Source organism: Myiozetetes cayanensis, unplaced genomic scaffold (assembly GCF_022539395.1).
Source record: "Myiozetetes cayanensis isolate MyiCay16 unplaced genomic scaffold, myiCay2020 scf20-37, whole genome shotgun sequence".
NCBI lineage: Eukaryota > Metazoa > Chordata > Aves > Passeriformes > Tyrannidae > Myiozetetes > Myiozetetes cayanensis.
Window position 1 is genome coordinate 3,789,405 of NW_026087412.1, and position 23,430 is coordinate 3,812,834.

At 45.8% G+C, this 23,430-nt stretch overlaps 1 protein-coding gene across 2 annotated transcripts in view; it reads right to left on the reverse strand.

The window, feature by feature from the left end:
* Positions 1-23,430, reverse strand: part of SDK1 (sidekick cell adhesion molecule 1) — a 390,932-nt gene continuing 367,502 nt past the window's right edge. For both annotated transcript variants that reach the window (XM_050317843.1, XM_050317842.1), the window contains 5 exons: positions 18,193-18,357; positions 15,379-15,516; positions 13,326-13,446; positions 12,975-13,104; positions 1-6,269 (listed from right to left, as the gene is read on the reverse strand). In XM_050317843.1, coding sequence (XP_050173800.1) covers positions 5,997-6,269; positions 12,975-13,104; positions 13,326-13,446; positions 15,379-15,516; positions 18,193-18,357 — 827 coding nt within the window. In that variant the 3' untranslated portion in view covers positions 1-5,996. The remainder of the gene's footprint in view (positions 6,270-12,974; positions 13,105-13,325; positions 13,447-15,378; positions 15,517-18,192; positions 18,358-23,430) is intronic.

The following is a 23,430-nucleotide window of genomic DNA, read 5'->3' on the forward strand; positions in this document are numbered from 1 at the left end:
CTTTTAATCAGAAGCAAGTTTGCAAAAGAAGAAGTAACTTTCTCATATAAAATAGTGGAGTGGTGAAGGTGAGGCTAACAAGAGGTGTGGAACAAAAACCCAGGGCGATATCTCCAGGGAGATGCTGAATTAAAAGCAACAATAACCGCAGTACACCGAGGGTAACTCAGACACAGCTGTGTAAGGTGGTCCTACCCCTAAACTGACAGCAAATCTGATCCCAAATCAGAGGACAGACTCCATCCCAAGAGTGGTGAAGTGACCAGCTACAAACTTACCATAATATGGGGTTCTTGCACCTCTCTGCTACCTGAGAGCTCCCACTGCACTGTGACACATCCCAGCACTGCCCAGGGGTGTGATGGCATCGAAGGGGGAGCGCTGGTGGCACTTTCTGGGTGCCCCAACCGCAGAACACCACCATTCCGCTGTAGCAGAAATGCCCAGATCTAGAGATTTGGACAAAAATGGGAAAACACTTTGACATAAAGCTCTGCAACCCCATTCCTGTCTCTATATCCAGTGATTCAAGCCCCAAGAAAGTGCACAGTGATCGAACAGCATCGGAATAATGAATTTCCTGCCAAGCCTGGAGGCCCCAAGGCCATTTAATGCGGGCAGGTGGCAGCTTTGAGAAGATAAAAGTCTGAGTCAGAGCCTGAATCTCAAGTGCTAATGGTATTTCACTCCTTGTTCAAACATATCTCACCTGTCCCACTGTTCTGTGTGTGCTTATCTGCTGTGGCTCTCTACTACCCGGGGCACAGCAAACTTTACACCTTCACAAAGTGCAAGCCAGCTTTGTTTGTCTGGGAGGCCTGAGGGGAGGAGAAAAGGAGTACAGAAATACAAAGAACCGAAGGGACTGGAAGTGTTCAAGGCCAGGTTGGACAGGGCTTGGAGCAACCTGGTCTAGTGGAAGGTGTCTCTGCCCATTGCAGGGCTGTTCAAATGACATGATCTTTAAGGTCCCTTCCAACCCAAATTTAGGATTCTCTGACTTGTCAGGTGGAGCCATTTCAGACCCAGCACGTTCAGTCCTGGGGTGAGTGTGCTCCTAATCCAGGGGCAGTTTCTATAGGAAGGTTTCAGTGGGTACTGTACAACCCCATCATCACACGTGGGGCTTTGTCTAAATGCCACACCAACACACCCTCCCCCACCTCTAGCAACGCCCTGACAATGTGTGGATTCCACACGAGCTGACAAAACCCCATAAAAACAACCTAGGGAATGTGACTGAACTAGCAGGAACTCCAGGCTGAGGGAAGCTGTTTGCAGTATAACCTGCCCGTGTACCAGATGTTCTGGGATGGCTTTTCCTCTCCCAATACCACCCCTCACTGTGTGTGTGCCCTTCTGGCTGCTGCTGATACAGGAGATCAGTAAAGACAGGAGGTCTTGGCATCATGGGCAGTCTTACATGTCACAGGTTTCTAGACTTCAGGATTTCCAATGACTCTGCCAAAGGTTATCTTTCCCATGTGGTGGTTTGGAGGTGTTTTTTTTTAAAGTTTCCCGATAAATTCCTTTTTAAAAAGGATTTTTCTCAAACAAGTTGCCTGCTTATCTGAAAGCAGTGAGTGGGAGAAGACACCAGTGCTTTGTATGTATAAACATATCTCTCTCCTCCCTTTTTGGAAAGCAGATTGGATAATCTTTGGATGACCCAATGGATTTCTTGAGGGAAGCAACGACAAGGATAATAAATGTATCTCCATGTCAAGACAGGCTTAGATATTTCGTCTAAACAATTCCTACAGCAGCTTCTGGCAGAGACCTGGGTATAAGCAGAAAATATGAGATCTTGGCCCATCTGCAAAACATCACTTTTTTTTTTTTTTTGGTATGTTTTTCTTTCTTTTCTCCAGTAATGCCAACTTATAGCAAAAGTGTGGTTCCTTAAGTAAAACCTGCTGAAATCCTTTGCTCTGTGCTCTCACCTCTCCCTGCCCTCCCTGTGAAGGCATTTATGACTCCCAGGGTAGAGAAAAACAGACGGTCAGAGGTGAAAGCAAGAGAGTGCCCTCTCCTGTCCCTTGTCACCGCTGCCACTTGCACTCACAGCGCTGGCACCAGCGTCGGAGGATGAAAAGGTGGGAATGGAAAACACTCCACCCAAGGGTTGTGGGCTGTGGTGGGAACACACTAGGTCTGATCTGGAGTACTGAGGGATAAAGTGCTCCCCTTGGAGTGGGCTGGAACAGCACAGCTCCTCCACCTGGTGCACTTTTGCACGTGATTTCTGCCAGGGACAAGGTGCTGGGAGCGCTGCTGACAGTGCTGGTTGGTGTCGTCTCAGCCCTGGGAGAGGGTGAAGACTTGGGCACTTTTTTCCTGCAGGAAATTGGATATTGCTATGGCTACTGCATGAAGAACAAGCTCCTGTTAAACTGTTTGCTGAAATGTCTCCCTTGGTCATTTCATGATGCTGTTTTTATTTTTTAGCAACAGCCACCAAGAGACCTGATAAAGGGGAAGGTAAATAAATAAATAAAAATAAAACATCCTAAGAATGTGTTTTAAATATAAGCCTTCATTTTTCAAGACTGTTCCAAACAGGAAGATGGAAATGGAAGTGGATTTGATGGGTGAACTTACTGTAACATGACAACTAATGTTTAAAAGTCGTATTTCAAGGCCGCAATTCCCAAAGATTGCAGCTGTGAAATAGAGCTTTCCTGCTAACTGATGGAGTGTTTCCTTCCAGGTAAAACAATTTACCTGATATCTGAAGTAAATAAAACCTACCCATTAGCCATATTTTACAAGTACAGCACATCAGCAAGGAGGCACAGGCACCATCCACGTAGCTACCCAGGATCCTGGGCAGCAGAACGCTTGTCCTGTGCTCAGCTGAGGGCTGAGCAGGGCACTGCATCTCCACGCTCTGAAACTGCCTATTGAAAATAACCCCCCACGTCAGAACAGCCCCCTCCTAAACAAAACACAACCGAGAGCCACAACACTGCGGATGAGAATGGAACAGAAACACCGTTGTTTGGATCAAGGGGTCCTAAAGGGATCACACGTAACCTGTTATTTCGGCAGCAGTCAGAAGAAAAGAGCCACACAGCCAACTCAGCAGGGCCTCAGCAAGCTCAGGCTTTTTAGTTGCAGCTGGTTCTGAGAAAAAAGGAACAGTCTCTTCTCCTTGCTTTGTATAGATAATGCTGCTCCCCGTGTTGTCCTTCAGTGGAGCAGTGGCCACAAAGTCCATTTCCTTTATTCCCCGTGGTTTTCTTGCTTTGTTTTCGCTCAGTGTGGAATCAGATCAGCCCCAGGGAGTAACTGCACCTTACACCAATTCTGATCTGGCAATGTTCAGGAGATATGGAGCTACTCACACTATGCTTTCCTTTGGAGCAAACTCTTCAGTATTTGATCTCCTTCCTACTAATCTATATTCCTAAGTACTTAGTGGTCCTTGAAAGGCTCCTCCTGCAGCACTACCTCTCATACCTGTTGGATAAGCGCCATTAAAACTCCAAGAGCAATTGCACTGCTATGTCAAATGTATAAAACCAAGGCATTTAAAATATGTAATCTGATGCAGGAAATAACAAAGGAAAAAGAAAACAAAACAGAAAGTCACGTAGATAATTCTGTCTAAGAAACAAAAAACTCAGACTGCAAAACAAATTTTGGCAGTTCAGTAATTAAAGCAAAGTCCATATGGCTTAAGAGAACAGTCAAAGTGCACAGAAGGCAGTGGGTTTTTTGTTTGCTTTGCATTCCTCTTCACAGCATACTCCAAGTCATCCTCTTTGGAGCCCCTTCTCCATCCCACACATATCCTACCCAGGTGCAGAGAGGGGGATGACTCAGAGGGTTTTGGCTCGAGCCCGTGTCTTTGTGCATCCCTTGCCATCTAATGAGCTGCGGATCATTATTCCAAACTCAAAAGCCCTTAAACACACCCACTGGAGTTTTTTGGTTTTGAACTTTTTCTTTCTGGAGCCTTTGGAGAGGAACAGCAATCCAGTGCCAAAGCTATCCAGAATCTGCATGCACCAAGAGCAGCAGTGCTCAGAGGCAGTGCCAGAGAGTAAAAGCAGTTCTGAGATCGTTTGCCCTGTCCAAGAGGCACTGAAAGGCGACAGTGAGGCTGAGCTTGCCCTTGGACCTCAACTGTTCTGATGAGGTGCCACCAGGATACTCCTAACCAGGCCCCATGGGCAGGTTGGTGGAGACACCACCACCCCATGCCACAAACATCCTGCATCCCTACATGACATAAAAACAACATCCCTAGAGAGGACAGGGGCAATTTTCAACAGTATCAGGGCCCACATGTGCCCTGCTGGGACTTCAGGAAGGACCAGTTTTTCTGGCTGATCCACCTGGGAACAAATGCCAGATGCTGGAGTGGGAAGGACTCACCTACTTCCAAATACACCTTTGAAACCCTTGCAATAAAAACTCTGGTGAACCAGGACTGTTCAGGTCCAAGGGCTGGACTTGGATCCTTTCAACACCTGACAACTTCCTTGTGAGCGAATAACTTGCTGCTAAAACATGAAAGACTCAGGGAAAGGATAGTAGAGAAGAAAACAAAAAGTGAGCTGTACAAAAGGATGGAAAATAAACTTAAACTCCCCTCTCTTCTTTCCAAGGGCCGTAGTTTCAAGTGCACAAACAGACTGTAAACGTGCACAAGGTAATTCATGACCCTAATGCCTGAAAAACCTGGTTAGCTTTATTTGGAGACATGTTGTTGCTTCTCCCAGATACAAAGCTGAAGAATCAATAAAAGGCACCTGTGGACACCAAAACTCTCCTAGTCTGTGTGATGTGTCTTTGTACTAAAAAAACCCAAAAAAATCAAACAAACCCTGCCACTGTGTACTCTTTTACAGACCAGTAAACAGGACTGCAGTGTCTGGGTGAGAAAGGATGCTCAACTTCTGTTGGTAGGGCAGGATAATTTTGATGATCAAACCTCTCATCAATTAGTAAACTCTCTAGCTTGTCACTGCAATTTTAATTGAAAAATTCTTCTAGCTTGCTGGGTTGTGTCCTTTGACTTTTAGAAAATGACTGATTCAAATGGCACACGCAGTCCACAGGGGAGGATTAGAGCCACGCCAAAAATAAACTGACCTTGCATCTGAATTCTTCCCACTTGCTTCACCCACCACTGCCTACAGTGCTCTTTTGAGCCATCTTCTCTTCCAAAGGCCCTGGAGTTGGGATATTTAAAGAATGCAGCAGGTCCCATTTGAAGAAGAAAGAAAAGCAGGTCAGCAATTCAGTATAAATTCACCAGTAGTGAGCTAGAGCAGACAGAGTGACACATCTGAGCCTACATTGATCAGCCAGTGCTCCTAAGGTGGGGAGCAGCAAGGAGAAGAGGAGAGAGGAGGTGTCTGCTTTTCACCTAAAAATTTGTCCCTTTTCTACGTTTTTCTACTTGACCTTGATGAAAGGGAAAAATTGAAAAAGGAAAAAAAAAAAAAGAAAAAAAAAAAGGAGTAGAGAAAAAGGAAGAAAAAGGAGCCTGGAAGGTTTTATGTTTTCTCTTCAAATCACATCACAAAGTCACTCATCGTATCTAGGGAATTCACCTGCTTGTTTGGGAACGGTGGGACAGAAGGAGGGGAGAGAAAAGAAAGAGGGAAGAGAAGGGCATGGGAGCTGCTTCCTGAAGCAGTGTTACAAAAAGCAGTTAAAAAACCCCTACTATTCACAAGTGGTTAAAATCATCGCTTTTCAGAATTCCTTTTTGTCTTTTTCTTTTTTTCTTTTTTTAAAACAAATGTTCAGCTCGTTCAGCTCCACTTTTTTTTTTTTTTTTTTTTTTTTTTTTAGAGTTGATTGTCTTCAGGAAAAAAAGAAAAACCAAAACACCAACCCAGCCTCATCCGTGTTTCCCATCCGTTTCTACCCTGATAGAGGAGTCACCCACAGTTCACCGCCCCGGTGACGCACACACAGTCCCTGTGACGGGTCCCCCAGGTGTCACCGGCGGCTCGGCCGTGTCCCCCAGCTCCGGCTCAGACGAAGGAGGAGAACCCTGTCACTGGAGTCCGGGAGCCGGGCGCGGGCTGTCCCGTGGGGGTGTACACCCCTCCTGAGCTCTGTGTCGTGATGACAGTCTGGAAATAGGGTTCTGTCTCGCTGGCGGTGCACTCCTCGTATCTGTAGGACGCCGGGTGCTTCACCCCTTTCTGCTGCCGCTTCCACGAGTTGTAGTAGGTGGGGTCGCTCATGTAGTGGTTCACAAAGGAGTGCTTTGGCAGCTCATCCTCATAGTCTGAGTCCGTGACCTGGAGCATTGGGAAAAATAGAATGAAATAATCGGTCATTAGAATCTATGGTTTATTTGTCCTGTTCCACTCTCAAAAAAAAATAGAGGCAAGTTTAATATCAGCAGCTGACAAAAGCTGTAGTGTTAAGGGAGGGTGGTTGGAAGTTCAGGTGTAATACAAGCTGGACTGTAGAAAACCACTGTGCTCTGCTTTAGCCAGTCTTTGCTCCTAGATGTCAACCCTGATGAATGCTGGTGATAAACAATGTAGAGAAATCCCTTCTAATTCGCTGCAGGATGGTGCAGGAGGAGCCAGGAGTTCCTGTTTGGATACAAGATGCAGGAAAGTGTAGAGATGCCACAGGGAAACCAAGAGCTTCACTATCACTACATGGAGCAATAATCTGAAATGCTGCAATTAGAACTGAACATCTCTCTTCTGATGCAAGGATAGCAAGAATATCTCCCACATAAACCCACTTAGGCTGACCAGATGGGCTGTTGCTTGTGGTGGCCAGACCAGGCCACCTGCACTGTACTCTGGGTGTGGTTTACCCTGTTAAGTATTGAAAATTACTTATATAACTGAAAGGGAGTAGAGCAAAATTGGTTGTTTTTTTTTTTTTTTACAGGCAAACAACTCCATCTGCATATTCCAGCTGATTATTGATGGTACAAGGTGCACAACCAGCGGCGACAGAAGAAAGAGAATACAAAATCTGGAAAAGAAGAGCTGTCAGGCAGGAGGGGCTGCTTTCTTGGGATGAGTCAGACGCAGCTCCGCGTTCAGAGCGCATCTTACCCCTGAAACATTTATGCACGGTGGCTGGAGAGCTTCAAAGCTCATATCAATATCGAGCGGGAGCTCTATTGAGATGTAACCAGATAAGCTTTGTGCGTCTGCCCCTCCTCTGAAGTGCTGCCGCTGTGATGCAGCTGGAGGAATCACAGAGGGCTTGTACATCTCTGCTGAGCACAGAGACCACGGCAAAGCCTTGGCCACGGTATCCAAGTGCACATTTTCCTTCTGTTCCCACGAACGTTCCCACCAATAACGGCCACATCCCATACAGCATGCTAACATTTATCCAGTCATTTCCAGATCTTCCCTCGAAATCTCCAGTTCGAGCACGCAAAAGCATTTATTCCTTTATTCCCAACAATCTGTGTAGCCAATTCTAAAGGTAATTAAATATCAGAGCAGTAGCTGCCTAAGACATACAAGGCAGACAGGTAAGTGCAGCTCATAACTGTTAGTTGCTGCAATTAGTTTCAAAAGGTTGGTGTCGTTCTGATCTATGACACCACACAGCAAACACACATCCTTCTTGATCTTGCCTGCCACACAGCTTGTATCTCCTCCTCTAAAGCTCCTTTTTAATGGTCTCTGAAGAACAATCCTCAAATGCCTTACGAACCATCGTTTGAAAAGGGCACAGCATCCATCATCCCACTTCTTTGCTTAGATAGCTACTTCAGTACTATTTCGTGCCCATTTTCCAGCACAGAGGGTGATGGACAGAGCTGAGAAATTTTTCCCAGAGATTTCCAAAAGTCTGAGCAAAGCAGCTCTTCACAGCTTTGCAAAACTTCCCTTCCACTATTACCCAGGCTCTGGCTCTTTAGGAATCATGCACGGTTTGATTTTTAAGAATGAAAAGCTTCAGGTGCTTTGACATGTAATTACTAATACAACAAAGCCCTACTAGCATTTAGTAATTATTCCAGAAGGAACTCAGCAAGTCTCTCTCCTAGAAAAACACTCCTTTGCGCCAGCTGCCAGCTTTGGGAAGCCACCATCCAGCTCCCTCCAAAGACCTTCCTGAACAGGTGGGTTTTGCAGCATTCCTGGAATATCCCCAGATTTGGACCACTTCACAGCCAGTGGATGCAGAGAGCAGCTCCAGAGTCTTGGCACTGCTGGTGGGAACATCCTGCCAGCACTGCCCTGTCTGTTTTTGTGAGGGGCTCCAACAGAAGTGCTGCTGATGACCGCAGATGTGGCAGCACAGCAGGGAATGGCAGCAGGAGCTCAGGCAGGCTGGTCCTCAGCTGCAGACACAACCAACTTTACCAAAAGATCCCCAAACCCTGGTTCCCCTTGCACTCAGCCGGAAACAAGTTGTTGCACTTTGCATCAACCCACATCTCCAAACATCATGTTGTGACTCCACAGTCTAATTTTAAGGTAAATGCCTGGGAAGCTGGGGATGATGTGGGCATCCAGAAGAAAAGTCTCTGCATCCTGAGCAGAGGCAAATGGTTATGGATCACTCACCAGAGGCACCTAAAGATGTGAACCCCCTCGGCTATTGTGGATGTGCTCTCTCCATCAAAGGCACAAGGCTACCACTGCCCTGGCCATGTCCTCTGACTCCTTCCCCAATCCACCATCACTGACTCGGACACTCTCAGCCACCCCTCAGGGAAACAAACCCCTGCTGAACAGATGGATCACAGCTGAGTTGAGCTGGAATAAGGATAAGGAGAAAAAACCCCAAAACTTCTAGTGACTCCTTACTGGTCTTCCTGATGTCCCCACAAACACACAGGAACATAAAGTCAACTAAAAGGCTGGAAGCTTTGAGGAGAAATGCAGAAAAGAAGCTGTACCCAGAAGAATGACACATGACTTTATAGGTATAACAGTACTGATGCAGCCACTTGATTTCTGTCCATTGCTTGCAGAAAAACACCCACAAAACTAATATAATTTCTGTACCTAAGCCAAGTTCTTTCAAGACTGCCAGAAGTCAACATAATAAAGAGGAGAAATACTTGGAACACTTTTAGATGGGCTGCTGCCTTTTGACATACGGTGACACTTGGACGTGCCATGAACTGAAAGAGGGAATTTAAAAACAATACCACCTGCTGATAATTTGTCCACTAATTAGTCCATTATACCAACTGAAAGGAAACACTAATTTGGTGTAAACAAGGCCACTTTCAGAAGCAAGTCTCATAAAGCATAGCTGCACTAATTTCAGCCTTTTCACCATCATTAGCACTGATGCTGGAAAGGATAATCTGCTTGTTAGTGTTGATACAACATGTTTTCATTGTGTTTCCTTCAGAACAGGCAGGAACTGCCTATTCTGTCCATGTTTCTAAAGTATCTATCTTCTAAGGTCTGCTCCAAGCAATACTCCAATAACTACCCTTATCAGCAAGGAATTGCTGTTCCACAGCCCCGATGAAAATCAAGGAGAAGTAAGATAAACCTGTTTAGCATGACAATACAGTCAGCTTATGTTAGAGGATTACTTTTTAGTGGTTTTTAAACTATTGAGTAAATAGAAATGCTGCAGGGCTTTTTGCTTTGTTTTCGGTTTCCTCCTTTCCGTGTGACTGTGGCTGTGTTACCTTGGAAACCTCCATAGGCTGGAGTGTGATTGGATGTTCGGTGACATTACAGACTGTCAACCAAAGGTGCAGGGATGGCTATGAAACAACAAATACAGAAAATGAGAGGCTATTCAGGTATATTATTGATAGCACAAAATGCACAAATGCTGCTCAGAGGCCAAGTCAGTGACCAGAGTTGGCTGCCTTAGTCAGTGGGACATTTGATAATAAATTTGATAATAGTTCAAAATATACTTTTTTTTAAGTGACTGCGAAAGAAACAGTCTTATAAGATTACTTCTAAAAATGTAGATGGCAGCAGTTTCTTTTGGTTGTCCTGAAATGAATGTGCTGAAAAAGAGACAAGGTAACCTAACATGCAAAAAGATTTCTCTGGACACAGCAGCCCCTGCTTATTTAATGTCTCACCTGCAGCTGGTTTTTACGTGGTGCTCAACTTGTCAAAATCACTGGAGAACTTTACTAGAAACAAGTTAAACCGTATTCCCTGTGAAGTGTTAAGTGGAAATTTATAATATCTTCCTACAGAGCTGAGAAAGTAAAAGTCATTTAGACTGCAGAGAGAAGTGGGAACACCAGAGCATCGCCAGCATTCTGCCCTGACTGATAACGTGTGTGACCTGGGAGAATATTTTCTCCTGGAAACAGTTTCTGGGAGACCACAAGGACACGTGAGAACACACAAACATGCACCACCCTCCCCTCTCCTTCTGTAAAACTGCTCTTCCATGGCTGGATGACATAGCAGATATATCATCAAATTTCTGTACATGGTGAACAGCAAATTTCTTCAGAATATCTGTCCAGGGCCTTGTCCACTTGACTCATTAACTAAAAGCCTATTATTATTAATCATTTAGAAATTACACTCATAGCAGTCTCTTGCTCCATACCTGCCAATTAAACTTCTTTAACCTCATTAACAGTACTGGTGCTTGGCTTTCATGACATGGAGTAAGTTAACCACTTGATTTATGAATATTAAGGGTCCTACTTGATTTCCTCGACGTTTCTCTCCAGCTCTCCTCTTCAGGAGGGAGTTTGGAGGAACGCTCCCAGGCAGCTGTGTTTTAAGTGCAGTCAGTCAGGCTAAGGGTTTCTCACAGACTTCTTCGTGTTCAGTAAACCCCATGAGACCTGAAGCCAGTGAACTTCCTTCTTTTCCATAAAAATTCTTGACACCTCAGGCAAGAGGCGTAAGACTAAGCGGTAACACGATGACATGTGGCTTGAAAGCAAAAGCACAGTTTTTGGCCCTGCCTGCCCTCATGTGCATCACATTAAGTGGAATTTGAGAACCATGCATAGATGTATCAGAGAAAAACAGCATCAGCACCCTTTGTTGCAGGGGACCAAAACTAGGTAGAGCACTTATATAAAAAGAGATCTTTAACTCTTCATGTAAAGGCAAACATTTCTGCCTGCTAGGAGAGATGGAAATTCTGGAGCTCTCGGAAACCAGAGCTTGTCTGTTAAGATCTCCTTTGAGAACAGGAAAAAAAAAAAAAAAAAGAAGAAAATAAAAGACAAACACGAAGAGCTAATAGGTACAGAAACAGTTGAAAAGAGAGTGGTCAATCATCCATACCCACATCTGCCCCAACCCACTCTCACCTCCTGTCTGTATCCACCAACATAAACAGCATTTTCAGGCTGATCAAAAGGCAGCATCTCCTATTGCTACCTCTACTGGGAGCATATTAACATTTCATGGCTAAAAGCACTCCCCACCACAAAAAAACCAGCATCAAAGACATTATACAGACAGGCTGCATATCTAAGCCCCAAGGAAAAACAGGAGGCATATTTTGTGCACATACTCACATGCACACCCAGATTCAAAAAACCACCAGAATCTCAACTGAGACCTTCAGGCTCAACGGCAACACACAGTAAATAAACAATATTAATAATAGCCTGAGAAGAAACCCACCCAAATCACTTCCTTCTCTGCTGTACAAACAGTGCACACAGGAGGCATAATGACACCCTGCAAGGAGACTTTTGCACATTACCAGGAAATACCACATGGGACATTGAAATTAATGTCAAAAGGTGCCGGTGCTAAATTCACGACCATGCTCAGCAAACTGTTTTAATGACAGGTTTAATGCTGGGCTGTTACAGTGACATGACCAAAGCTCTATGGGTTTAATCTGGAGGGTAATGCTTGTGCATTGCAGAGACAGCAGCTTGAGCTGCAACAAGGAAAGCTGCCTGCACGACGGGTCGGCCACAGGGCAGCACAAAGCAGCAGGCTGTCTGTGGTAATTAGCAGGAGGTGAGAGCTAGGTAGCCAGGAAAAGCAGCTGTAGCTGCAGGTGCAGAAAAGCTACAGATGAAAACTGTCATCTTCTTTCACTACTTGCTGCTCTTGATTTATTCTTGCTCGAAGGGTCACGTTTGGACTGGTTTGGCCCACTGCTCGCTTCTTGCGCTGTCAGTTCAGATTCATCAGGATCTCAGCTGACAACGTGTGATTGTAGAGACAGATTTACCTTTCTGGATATCCTTTGAAGTCTGCCTGTTTACCCCTGGCCACTGTTGGACTTTCACAGACAACAAGCATTTTGTTCCTTCTTCCAGGGAATAGGGGACACAAGATGGAGCACAGCCAGATGGATAATGCCGGCACACACTCACCTTCCTTGGAGAACAGAGTCTAAAGGCAACCTGAGCATAAGGCTGGGGTGTCCAGAGAGCTGAAAGCTGGGCTCTCACAGCCATGGGGCCATGTGCTCCCTGGCAAGTCACTCATTCCCCACTGACTCCCCCTGTAACTAAAGCAGTGGTTATCACCACTCAGACCACTCTTCTGAATCATGGGGTTTGCTGGAGCTGTCTATAAAACAGGCACTGTGGACTTCAAACCACAGCTCCTACTTCAGTCAGTGCAACAGTCAGAACTCATCTCACCTTTAACCTCATCCAGACAGTAGCTGGTTGTTTTACAGTGTCTATGCCTTTTCCCAAAAGTGCTCCAAATTTGCAGCCCACAGGCAGAAGAGGATGTTCAGTCCCTTCCAGAGGTCAGCATACACAGTCTGCCTGACTGCACTTGTCTTTCTACCTGACCCTGGAAAACTAAATATCTGTTAAGGCCAGCTTTGGCATCTGCCCTGGCTGGGTCCTGCTTGTTATTCTTTCCTTAGATATTTTAATTTTAGTTTAATTTTTTTTTTTGGTGATGCAAACAGCCAGTGGGTATTTTAAAGCCTCTAAGACAGGCAAACAGCGACCATTCAGTATGATGCAAGTATGGGACTGGGACTTCAAAGACTTGCCAGGATTCAGCAGGGAAATGATATCTGCAGTGACTGGGCAATACTTGGCGAGGAAAAAGGGAATCCCTTACCTCTGATTCTGACACTTCCAAGGGCTTCTCGTTGAGGCCCAAGCCCTCGGTCAGCACAGCTCCATTGTACTTGTTGCAGATGTCCTCATCAGAGTAGTGCAGCCCCCCTGGGCTTGGGCGAGGAGGAGACCTAGGAAATGCAACACTGAGTGTATGGGATGCTGTCATTTCTCTGGAGTGGCACAATTAAATCATGCTTAGAAGCCAGAATCACCGCCTTAGGCAGAGACTTGGGCATTAAAGCCCTCCCCATATTCTCCAGGCAACAGTTCCTCCCCTTTGCCTATTTAACAGTGGCTTGAAGCTACATAAAAAGCCACTTCCAAAAGCATGGCACTCCCAACTTCTTACCTGGTTCCATTTTTCTTTGAGAAGGTGCTCTTGATGTTCAGGTGTCTGCTGTTGAGCTCCAGAGCAGTGAAGCCTCCGTTATCCAGGGTGACTGACTCTTCCACATTGGAGATGGTTTTACCTAGAGCCAGGCAATGAAAGACTCAGCTGAAACAAAGGCACTTTCCCCCCTCAAACAGAACTGTAGAAGCTAACTTGTCCTTCTTTTTTTTTAATTATTTGAAATTCTCTTTACCTTTCTTAGGGGCAACTAAGAACAGAGTGAAGGAAAGGAGTGTATCAGGAGTGTGAAGGGGTAGAGGGAGCCAAAAGAGGGGAATAAATAGGATTTATGAATGGATGGATGCATTTCATTCAGAGGTAAGTAAAATAGCACAGACAAACTATGCTCCAAAAGTGCTTATTCTTGCCTTTTGGCTATAAATAGAAAATAGGTGACTAATTTGGGTGGCCACTGAAGATGTCCTAAATCAGGTGCTGTGAATCCCATTCATGCTGACTGAAACAAAACAAGAGAAAGTACAACTAGAAAAGGCAGAAAAAGGGGAAACAGAAAGAAAAAAATAAAAGGCAGGAAAGAAAGCAAGAAAAGGGCAAGTGGACAGCAAATGGGAAAAAGATGTCAAAGCTGTAATGAGGATAAGACACAGATGTGAGAAATCACTGGACAATGTAAGGCAGGAACAAGGACAGGGGACGGGAAAAAGAAGGAAAATACAGCAAAGCAGCAAAGTATATTATTTCTTGTGGCCAAATACAGCAGGAGCTTGTTCCCTCCTGTGCTCCTTCTTTGTAATCCCAAAGGTGTGAGCTCAGCCCAGGGAGAAGGGCTGGGTACAAGCTGCCACAAGCAGGTGCTTTATCCTCAGCTCCAATTTCAGGGCTGCATTAAGACTCTGTGAACATGGATTTCTGACAGTACAGGTCAGACCCGTCTTTTCATGTCTGTCCCCCAAACACAGAGCAAAACTAAGAAGATGAGAGATTTCCTATGAGCTGTGCATACAAATATGTAATAGTATTAACTTGGTAAAATGCCACGGTATTCATACATCTCATATCTCATGGGACTGAAATCTGATTTTCTAACACTTGTTAGAAGTGAATTACAAAGAAAGAGAAGATCTTCACTTTGGGACTGAATTACTAAATACTGCCTGGAAGACTTCATTACATTAATCCCTAAGAACAGGTAGTGCAAAGACCCAGCCACCTGATCCTACTCATTAATGTGCCTTTTCTGGCACCTCCTGGCACCAGAGCAATTCTTGCTGCAGGTGGAGGAGCCTATCAGAGAAATACACATGTGAACAACCCTTCCAGGACTTTATCATGTAGGGAGAAGAAAAGGTAAAAACTATATTCAGAGCTCAAGAACTAGGCTTTTTAAAAGGGGACTATTTAACATTCCTGTTACAGAGCAGGTAGCTCCTGTTTCCTTTCAAGAAAGGAGACCGGTAAAAATCATAACTAAAGGAAAATTCAAAGCTTGATGCTCATTATAGGTTGAAGTCTAACAGGTCCAGATAACCAAGACACCTCCTGGCTTCTTGGCCCCCAGCCCAGGAAATGCAGCTTGGCTTAGGGAAGGAATGTGAGGTGCAGGGCACTCTAAATATACAGGAATTGTGATATAGTCCTCACCACACAGATCTGGAATATCTGCATTGGGTGCAGCCACAGAAAAGCAAAATCTTTATCCTTCTCCCCATCTATCAGGGAATGATGACAAAGCTAAACAAAGTCTCAGCTGATTCCTTATTTGTGGTCTTTTGCCACATGTTTGACCCAGACTCCTTGGCTTTTGCTACAGTCCCTGGGACTTCCAGATGCTGTCCTGTCTGAGCCCATGGCTGGTGAGTATCCAACCCCTGATCCAGTGGTGATTATGGGCAAGAGCCATTTCTACCAAACCAGACAGCAAAAAGATCTGAGTCTTCTGACGAACAAAAAGAGACAGTCCATGCTGATGAAATCAGGAGTTCAAAGGGAAGATATTTCTGATTCTCACAGCTCTTGAGAGTGTGTGCACAGCATGGAGACAAAGCCTTACCTCCGTTGCAGTTCTTGTACTTCTTGCTCTGGCCATGCAGGACCAATGCAAACACCACCAGGAGGATGAGGATCAGGCTTGAGAGAGCCATCACCAGCAGAAACCACCACTCCTCATAGAAAGGGGCTTCTGTTTGTGCTGAAAAAGCAAAAAGCAAATTAGGCTTCCTAGGTGGTCAGGAGAGAGAGGTGTTCAAAGGATGTCAAATAGTCTACTGAGCAGTCACACTTTTGAGGGGCTTTCTGACACTTCTGAGACGGCAGAGAACAGGAGCAAATCACAACTCCAACACAGAATCACAGGAACCTTAAAGATCATCCAGTTTCACCCCCCTGCCATGGGCAGGGACACCTTCCACTGGCCCAGGTTGCTCCAAGCCCAATCCAATCTGGCCTTGGACACTTCCAGGGATGGGGCAGCCACAGCTTCTCTGGACAACCTGTTCCATCTCTACAAGCACCTTTCACACACCTGGAGCAGGGCTCCAGGATCCCTTAGAACAAGTTATCACAAAGAGAAGAGAGGCAGGTTACTTCCCACAGCTCTGCACACCTACAAGTCTTGACTACCATGTTATGCTCAGTACTCCCTGGGTCAAAGGAACCACTATTACATCTGTCATGACCCAGGATTAGTCCACTTTTCAAGAGGCTTGCCAAAATGCTGCTCAGTAGCTCTTTGAAAAATACAGCCAGTGCCAGGGAAAAAAGCACACTTGGTTCAGTGTCTTTCAGTACCTCCATTAACTCCAACTTCCAGCATTCACTGCTGCTCTATATCACTTCCCACCCGCTCAGCCAAGCCTGATGTGCAGCACATGGGTATCAATTCAGTTTCCTGGATTTTGTGCAATCTCAGGTCATTTCACCCCATTTGACCTCAATTTAAGACACAAAATGATACTAACTTCCCCTCTCTGGAGTTATCTTGCCCATCTTGGTTTAAAGTAATAAGTATTGTTATTCTCTTGAGGTGACATTCTCTTTGTCTTCTCTTTAGCTCCCTCAGCTTTGGGAAAAAATGCAGCTGCTGGAGCTTGAGCCAGAAGTTGTATATAATTCCCCTGTAGTCCAGAAAGTGGAACACCACCTGGCAGGAATGGGCAATGCCAGGAGACCAACATCAACCCCTCACTAGCACCAAACCCAGGCACTCTCTTTCCCTTACTGTCCTGAGCCTGGATCTGCATACAAGTCTGTTGTAAGCCTGACAATATGAGCTTAAATTTGTTCCAGAACACTGGGTATTCTACAGCAGGGAAAAGCAGCCCTTCTTCTTTGCTAGGAGGCCAGTCCAGGCCAATAAAGTCCTAAAGGCAAACTGCACAAGCCATGCTGGGCTGAGCAGATTCAGGGCAATTTATACCTCCCTGTGCCAGCTGAAGTGGTCAGCCTAAAACGCTTTATACTTTTATAACTGTGAATCTCAACAGAAGCCTCTTACTTTCATGCAGCAATTTGAGAGGAACACTGAAGCATCAAAAGGAGCTGAATTAAATAGTTCTGTTCAAGTGGAGAACCTACAAACAAGCAGTTTATTTATAGAAAGCATCACAAGGAGATGCATGCCCAGCTTCAGAGGAATAATGTCTTCCAGGAAAGGAAAGACTGACATGATTGCTGATCCTTTACATTGTGTTACAGCCTCTGCAAAACCACAGACAGGAAAAACACTGACTCGTGGTGTTTGAAGTGGGTTGTCCCTGCCCTTGTCCTGAAGAAGAAAAGCAGGGGTAGCACTCACACTGAAATCCATGGAAGCTCTCCTGGGCTAAGTGGTTAATTGTGTCAGGACAAACGCAGCCACGATGGCAATAGCAGCCCGTGTTTGCTACTCCTGCCTGCTGGGTAGCTCTTGAATGGTGTTTATGCTTTTCACTGGAGCAGCAAAGAGATAAAAGCCACTCCAGATACTGGAGCATTGCCAGGTTCTCAGGACTCTCCAGAATTTTGAATCACAAAGCCGTTTTATCAGGTTCTTTTATTCCCCTTTGTCTTTGCTGACACAGCAAGGGTGAAACCTGCTGCTCAGAAGCAACCTGGGAGGGTGAGAGGACACCCAGCAAAGCTGTCCCCAGCACAAGATCTCCCACCTCACCACAGGCCACTGAACTCCAGCTGCCCAGCCCTGGCAAGCTGAGGGGAACTTGCTTTTCCAGGTACTGAAGTTCTTTCAGAAAATCAGAATCCTGGGCCGCTCACGGGGATTTTGGAAGCATGTTTAGGCCATAGCCCTGTTTACTGGGAATAAGCACAAGAGGGCAGGGAGGGTGGGAAGAGCCTGAAAGCATCACCAATGAGCTGTTTTGATGAAGGACAGCTGGAGGCATCACACTGGACTGGAACTGCCAGCACAGAGGATTATCAGGAATAATTTTGTGAAACCACTCTCTCATATTTTTGAGAAAATTACACAGAAAATGTTTATCACATAATCTCGGGGAAGAAAAGAAGAAAGAGGAGCAAATAACACAACAGACTAGGAAGGGAGAGAAAGCAAACAAATTCTAGACTGTGTAAATTAGTCTCAGGACAAGAGATCTTACTGATAAACATTCTGAGTAGCTTCTCTGTCAAGCTTAAAAATGGCACACATGCATTTTTCCTCTTGAGAGTAAAGCATACTGTAATTACAAACCTTGACTCACCACTATATTACTCCACTTTTATCCTGAAACAAGTGAAAACAACCTGCCATTCCTTATTTGTTGCAACTAGAGAATCTGGGTTGTTCCTTTTCCCCCTTTTCTCTCCCAACCCCGAGAAATTCCATTGAAAAAGATATTTTTGTAAAAAAAAAAAAATCCATGATTACCTGATACTGCCACAGACGGAACACTTGGCTCTCCATAGCCAAATTCATTGACAGCCACCACCCGAAATTCATAGGTGACACCCTGCCTGAGCTTGTCCAGGCCGACTGTGTAGGAGGTGGCGCTGCGAGGGATGTCCTTCACAAACATATCCCAGAGTCCTTCATCTAGGAAAGCAGCGAGGAGAGAAATGGCATGAGCTGTGTGACCTGGCACCTCCTCCTGCTCACTGAAAGAGGCTGTCATCAGTTGTGTGTTGGAGCTGCAGGCAGTGGATATACTCACCTGAAGGCTGCTCCGTGATGCACATAAATGTCAGAGTGCCCTGCACGGCCCCATCTGTAAACGCATTTATTCATGATGGGGGTCTTATCATAGCCCAGATGGAAGAGGCCTCCTCTAAAATCATCAGCAGCACCCACGGTGACCTGAGCTGGCCAGAGCAGCTGCCCAGCCATCTGGGCCCCTCCTGATCAGGTAAGGCCACTCATCAGCACGCCTGGCATTTGACAGGGCAGGTAAACCCAAGGCAACTGCTGCGTTAGCCAGTCCTAATCACAAAGGTTTTGCCTACTTCCTACACTGTGAAAATGGCTTTGTTATGGAATCGCAGAGGTGAGGCTTGCACTAGTGGAAGTTTTGGGAAGTTTTTGTAAACTGGTGCCTGGGGGACTGGTGTCACTGGAGTGCTGCTTGCTCCACGACACCAACAGTGTTATGTCCTTCTCATGGCACAGCCTGCAGAGCGAGCCAGCTGGAGCTGCACTCTGTGCTGTCCATTTTTAAACAGGAACGAGGTTTTTCTTTGCATTACAAACCTCTCAAAGTCGTTAGAAGCACAATGCCATTCTGAGGGGAGTGTTTCAGTAGGTTAATCTCCATTCTCAACAGCATTAATGACTTTGATCCCGAGGCACATCCAGACCAGGCACCATTCCCATCCCTGATCCATTCCCGCAACCTTCAACTCACTTGACTACAATGGAATGAACTTTCAACAAGACGGATGCTGGTACCAGTAAGAACAAAACCAACTATAATTAAAAATGTCACTCAATAATTTTGAGGGCAGGAATCAGACATTAATCTAACCGAACTGTTTTCCAGTAACAACTCGTGCCCAGCACTTTCGCTGAGGAAATGGAGTCACTGTCTATGCGTGGGGCCAAACACCAGCGTAGCTCTTACAGACCTGACCTCACAAGTATCCCATTGGGCTCTTACTTTTAGTTATCAAAGCTGCTCCAGCAATGTCTATTTTTCTCTGCATGTCCCCCAGCTATGGGAGTAGGATGATAACCTCTGCATAGATACGACTCCAGCGCAGGAGCTGCCTGCTTTGAAAGACAGTCCTCTGCACGGCGAGATTCCAGCAGCAGCAGGACTTCTGGAGCTTGAGGTGTTATCAAGGCAACAATAAAGCAGGAGCCAGCAGCACTACCCTCAGTGACTTGTTCCACTGCTGCAGTGTAAGGCAGGAATCTGTTCTCATTTGCCTTGCCTTCACCTGAGTGTAAATTAATTGGAGTCACCGCAGTGATTCCAGAACTGTGCTGGTGTAATAGAGCAAAATTTGGCCCTCAGCCTACTCCTGTGCAACAGGGAACAGCAGCAAAGATGGACTGATTAACACTGCAGGTGCATTTCCATGTGAATGTTTTAACTCTGGCATCAGTAAGCATTGGCTCAGTAATTTGCACCGTGCTGCATGTCTGGAGACACACACAATGACTAACAACCCCCGAACTACATCTCTTCTGGTCATGAGGATTGGCAGTCTCAGCGGATGCAAAAAGCAGGCTGAAATGTTATTGTTCCAGCTGCATTTGAGAAAAACCAAAGAACAATAAAAATAGGTAATTTTCCTGCCATGCTTAAAATTCAGACCAATACATTATTCACCAGCATGATCAGAGTATAATGAAGTTATCATAATGTACCATTGTTATGTATTAGCTGGGTATTACAATGGCTATAAAACAAGAGATAAAATATTGACTTCCCTTTTACAGGGCAATAGAAGCCGAGATGATTTCTACCATGTGAAGTTACAATGTAATAAAAAGGGAGCTTGGGATTTAGTTTCTCCTAAGAGGGTGAAGTGAGGGATGCATTTTCAAAGTTGGATTGTTGCAACCACCAATACCAAGGAGATGCATCTCACGACTATAAAATATTGCCATAATTGCTAGAATTGCCTAAGCTTTCATAAACACATTTGTAAACAGCAATAAGAGAATTTGAGCCCATTGTGAATTGTCTGAAAAGCAATTTGTTTGCATTGAAAGCCACTTAAATGGGAGAAGAAAAGCAACAATAAAAATGAATGTTCAGCACTCATTACAACAAACACAACTGTTCAGACATGCACTTTCTCACTCATTCTCTCAAACCTATCAGGATGCACAGTGCAGAAAATCCAACAGACCAAGACATGTACATTTAACCACTCTGTAAAGCTTGCAGTAAGTTGGGAAAACCACCCTTGAGAAGTCAGTGTTGCATTTCCACATCTCTGTCCCCTTGGCTATGGTGGTGATCCTGTGGGGCAGCAAAGGATGCTGGTGTTTCTTCAGAGGGATTTCTGTCTCACAGGGATGCAGAGATGCTCTAGATGGTGGCCATGTATTCTCTTGCCTAGCCCCCTTGGATTCTAAATGGGAACCAGTTTGTTATCCTTGGAATCCCAGAGAGGTGGTGATGCAGCTACAGAGGTCAGAAGTCTGCAAGGTGGCAGCCTGGGAAAAGGGATGTCCTACATCTTCCACACTGCTGACCCCAAGCCAATGCTATGTACAGCATAATCTGTGGCTTCCCAAGCCCTGGCCAACAAGATTTTTAATTCCAGAGCCTCAACTATTTTATCTTATCTCCATCTGGAACATTCAGACCCCTCTTTGTACATGGGGATCACAGTCAGATATATCCGAACTAAAAAAGCACTTTATTCCAGTGGTGAACTTCAATATTAAATATTGAACACACTGAATGCATTCACTGCATCTTTCCCCCCAACCCTCAAAACTAGGTGTGCTCTAAATGTTAGAAGTTCAACTGAAAGAGAATTCGTTAGAAGGTCACCTGTGATAGCAAAGACTGGCCTTTAAGTTCAGGGGAAAATCATTAGTGCACAACACACAGCATTTTCCACTCAGTTTAGGGAGGAAAGATGCACATGCTGTGGCTGGGACATCAACTGGGTATTAACTCATAGAAACTGCTGAAAAAAGCAAAGTTTGCAATACCAGACTCACATGAAGACATGCAGGGCTCAGCCAGTCCCAGGCAAGAGCCCAAGGGAGGCTGCCCTTGCTTTTCCTTCCGTAACATCAATCCCTGCCTTCATTCCCATTGCCTTTCACTGGGCATTCAGCCTCTTTAAAAAAACCTAAATGTGGGATGGAAAAGGGAGGGCTCCTCGAAGAAGATAAATTTTATTTTGCTTCTTGTTCCCTTCGAGGCTCCACCAGCCCCTGCTCTATCCTTATTCCCACTGACAGGGGGTTTGACCTTCACCTCCCAGCCCTGGTACCTTCGTCCCATCTGCTCCTGAGGTACAGGCAGGGGGAGAAGATCTGAATGACAGGGGAAGGTGAAACCACCCCTGACCTAAGAGAAGGTCCAGCCCTCCTGGCCGGGTGCCGACCATCCCGTGTGTGAGCGGCGCTGCCGAGCGCAGCCACGCACGGCCCCTGCGGGCCAGCCCGGCTGCACAGGCCATTAATCAGGGTCTCCATGCTAAATAAAACTGTCAGTCAGTGGCCAGGGCTCCCAGCTCTGCTAACTCAAGCCACTAACAACCCACTGCCCTGCTGCAGCGTGGGGAGATGGAGAGCTGTCAGTTATTTGGGTCTTAAACACCGGCCTGTCCCCTCAACTCGGCCTACAAGGAGAGCCCGGCCATAAAGCTCCCTCCTAATTACACATTAGGAGGTTTATGAGGGGAGAAGCTGCCGGGAGTTAAGGCCCGGCTGAATGCAGGTGGTGTTCCTCCTACAGAGGACACAATTAAAACGTGGCCGTGTTTGTCACAGGCAAAGGGCTGGATTATCATGCAAACTAGTGGAAGGACAAGAATGGGAAGTGAAGGCTGACAAACTGTCAGCCCTGACATGTCGCTCGCCAGCAGAAGCGAAAAAGGCCCCATGGCAGATGCCGGCGATGCAGCTGCACCCTTCACTTTGAATTTACTGACTTGTGCTGGTTTGTGTCCATGTCTGACACTGCGCTCCCCCATTTGGTTAAAAATAAAGGAGGAAAACAGAAAAACACTACTCAAGACACCAGAAAGGAAAACTGAAGTGAGATCTGCCCTCGGGGCGTGGGAAGTAAAGCCCAGCGTTCATGAGATGGACAATCCCCTCTCCAAGTAGATGGGTTCTTCTCCGAAATGTCTGCTGCCTTCATGGAACTGATCCTCTTGGAAGCTGGAGAGGGACTTTTTACAAGGGCATGGAGTGACAGGACAAGGGAAAATGGCTTCACACTGACAGAGGGCAGGTTTAGATTAGACATCAGGAAGAAATTCTTGGCACTGGCGAGTGGTGAGGGTGGTGAGGCACTGGCACAGGTTGCCTAGACATGAGTCATGAAGATGTGGCACTCAGGGATGTGGTTTAGTGGTGGACTGGGCAGTGTTAAGTTTACAGCTGGACTTGATGATCCTACAAGTCTTTTCCAATCCAAATTATTCTACGAAGCAAACTGACCAAACACCTCCACGGCTGCCCAGCAGATGAAGATGACCACAGCAGGCCAATACATGGATGAAGGTCCCATGGGGACAGCCACATCTCTAGGTGGACTTCTGGCATTGTGGATCCCCAGGGCATTACACAGAAATCCATCCTTTGCAAGCACTGGATAATTGGGAAGGCAAGTCTGCGTGAGACTGCTGGCTCTCCACAGACCACGTGCTCACCACTAAAGCACAGTACAGCAAGAGGAGCCTTTGGATATGAACTGGGGTTGGGAAAAGAGGGGTGAAATCAGCTTCTCCATTCTTTCCAGGAACTTTAACGTCTTTGTGCCATTTCTTTCTTTTCCTCTGTGTAAGAGCTGAGGACATGATCTACTACCCATTCCTCAGCCAGCCTAGTTGATGTCTAGGGAGCGCTTACGATGGCAGAGACAGAGGCTGCTTAATTGCATTTCTTGTAATGCACAAGGAGCTAAACTGGAATCCATTTCTCCAGGGGCAGAGAAGTTGAAGGAAAAGAAAAACTCTTCTGTTTCTGTAA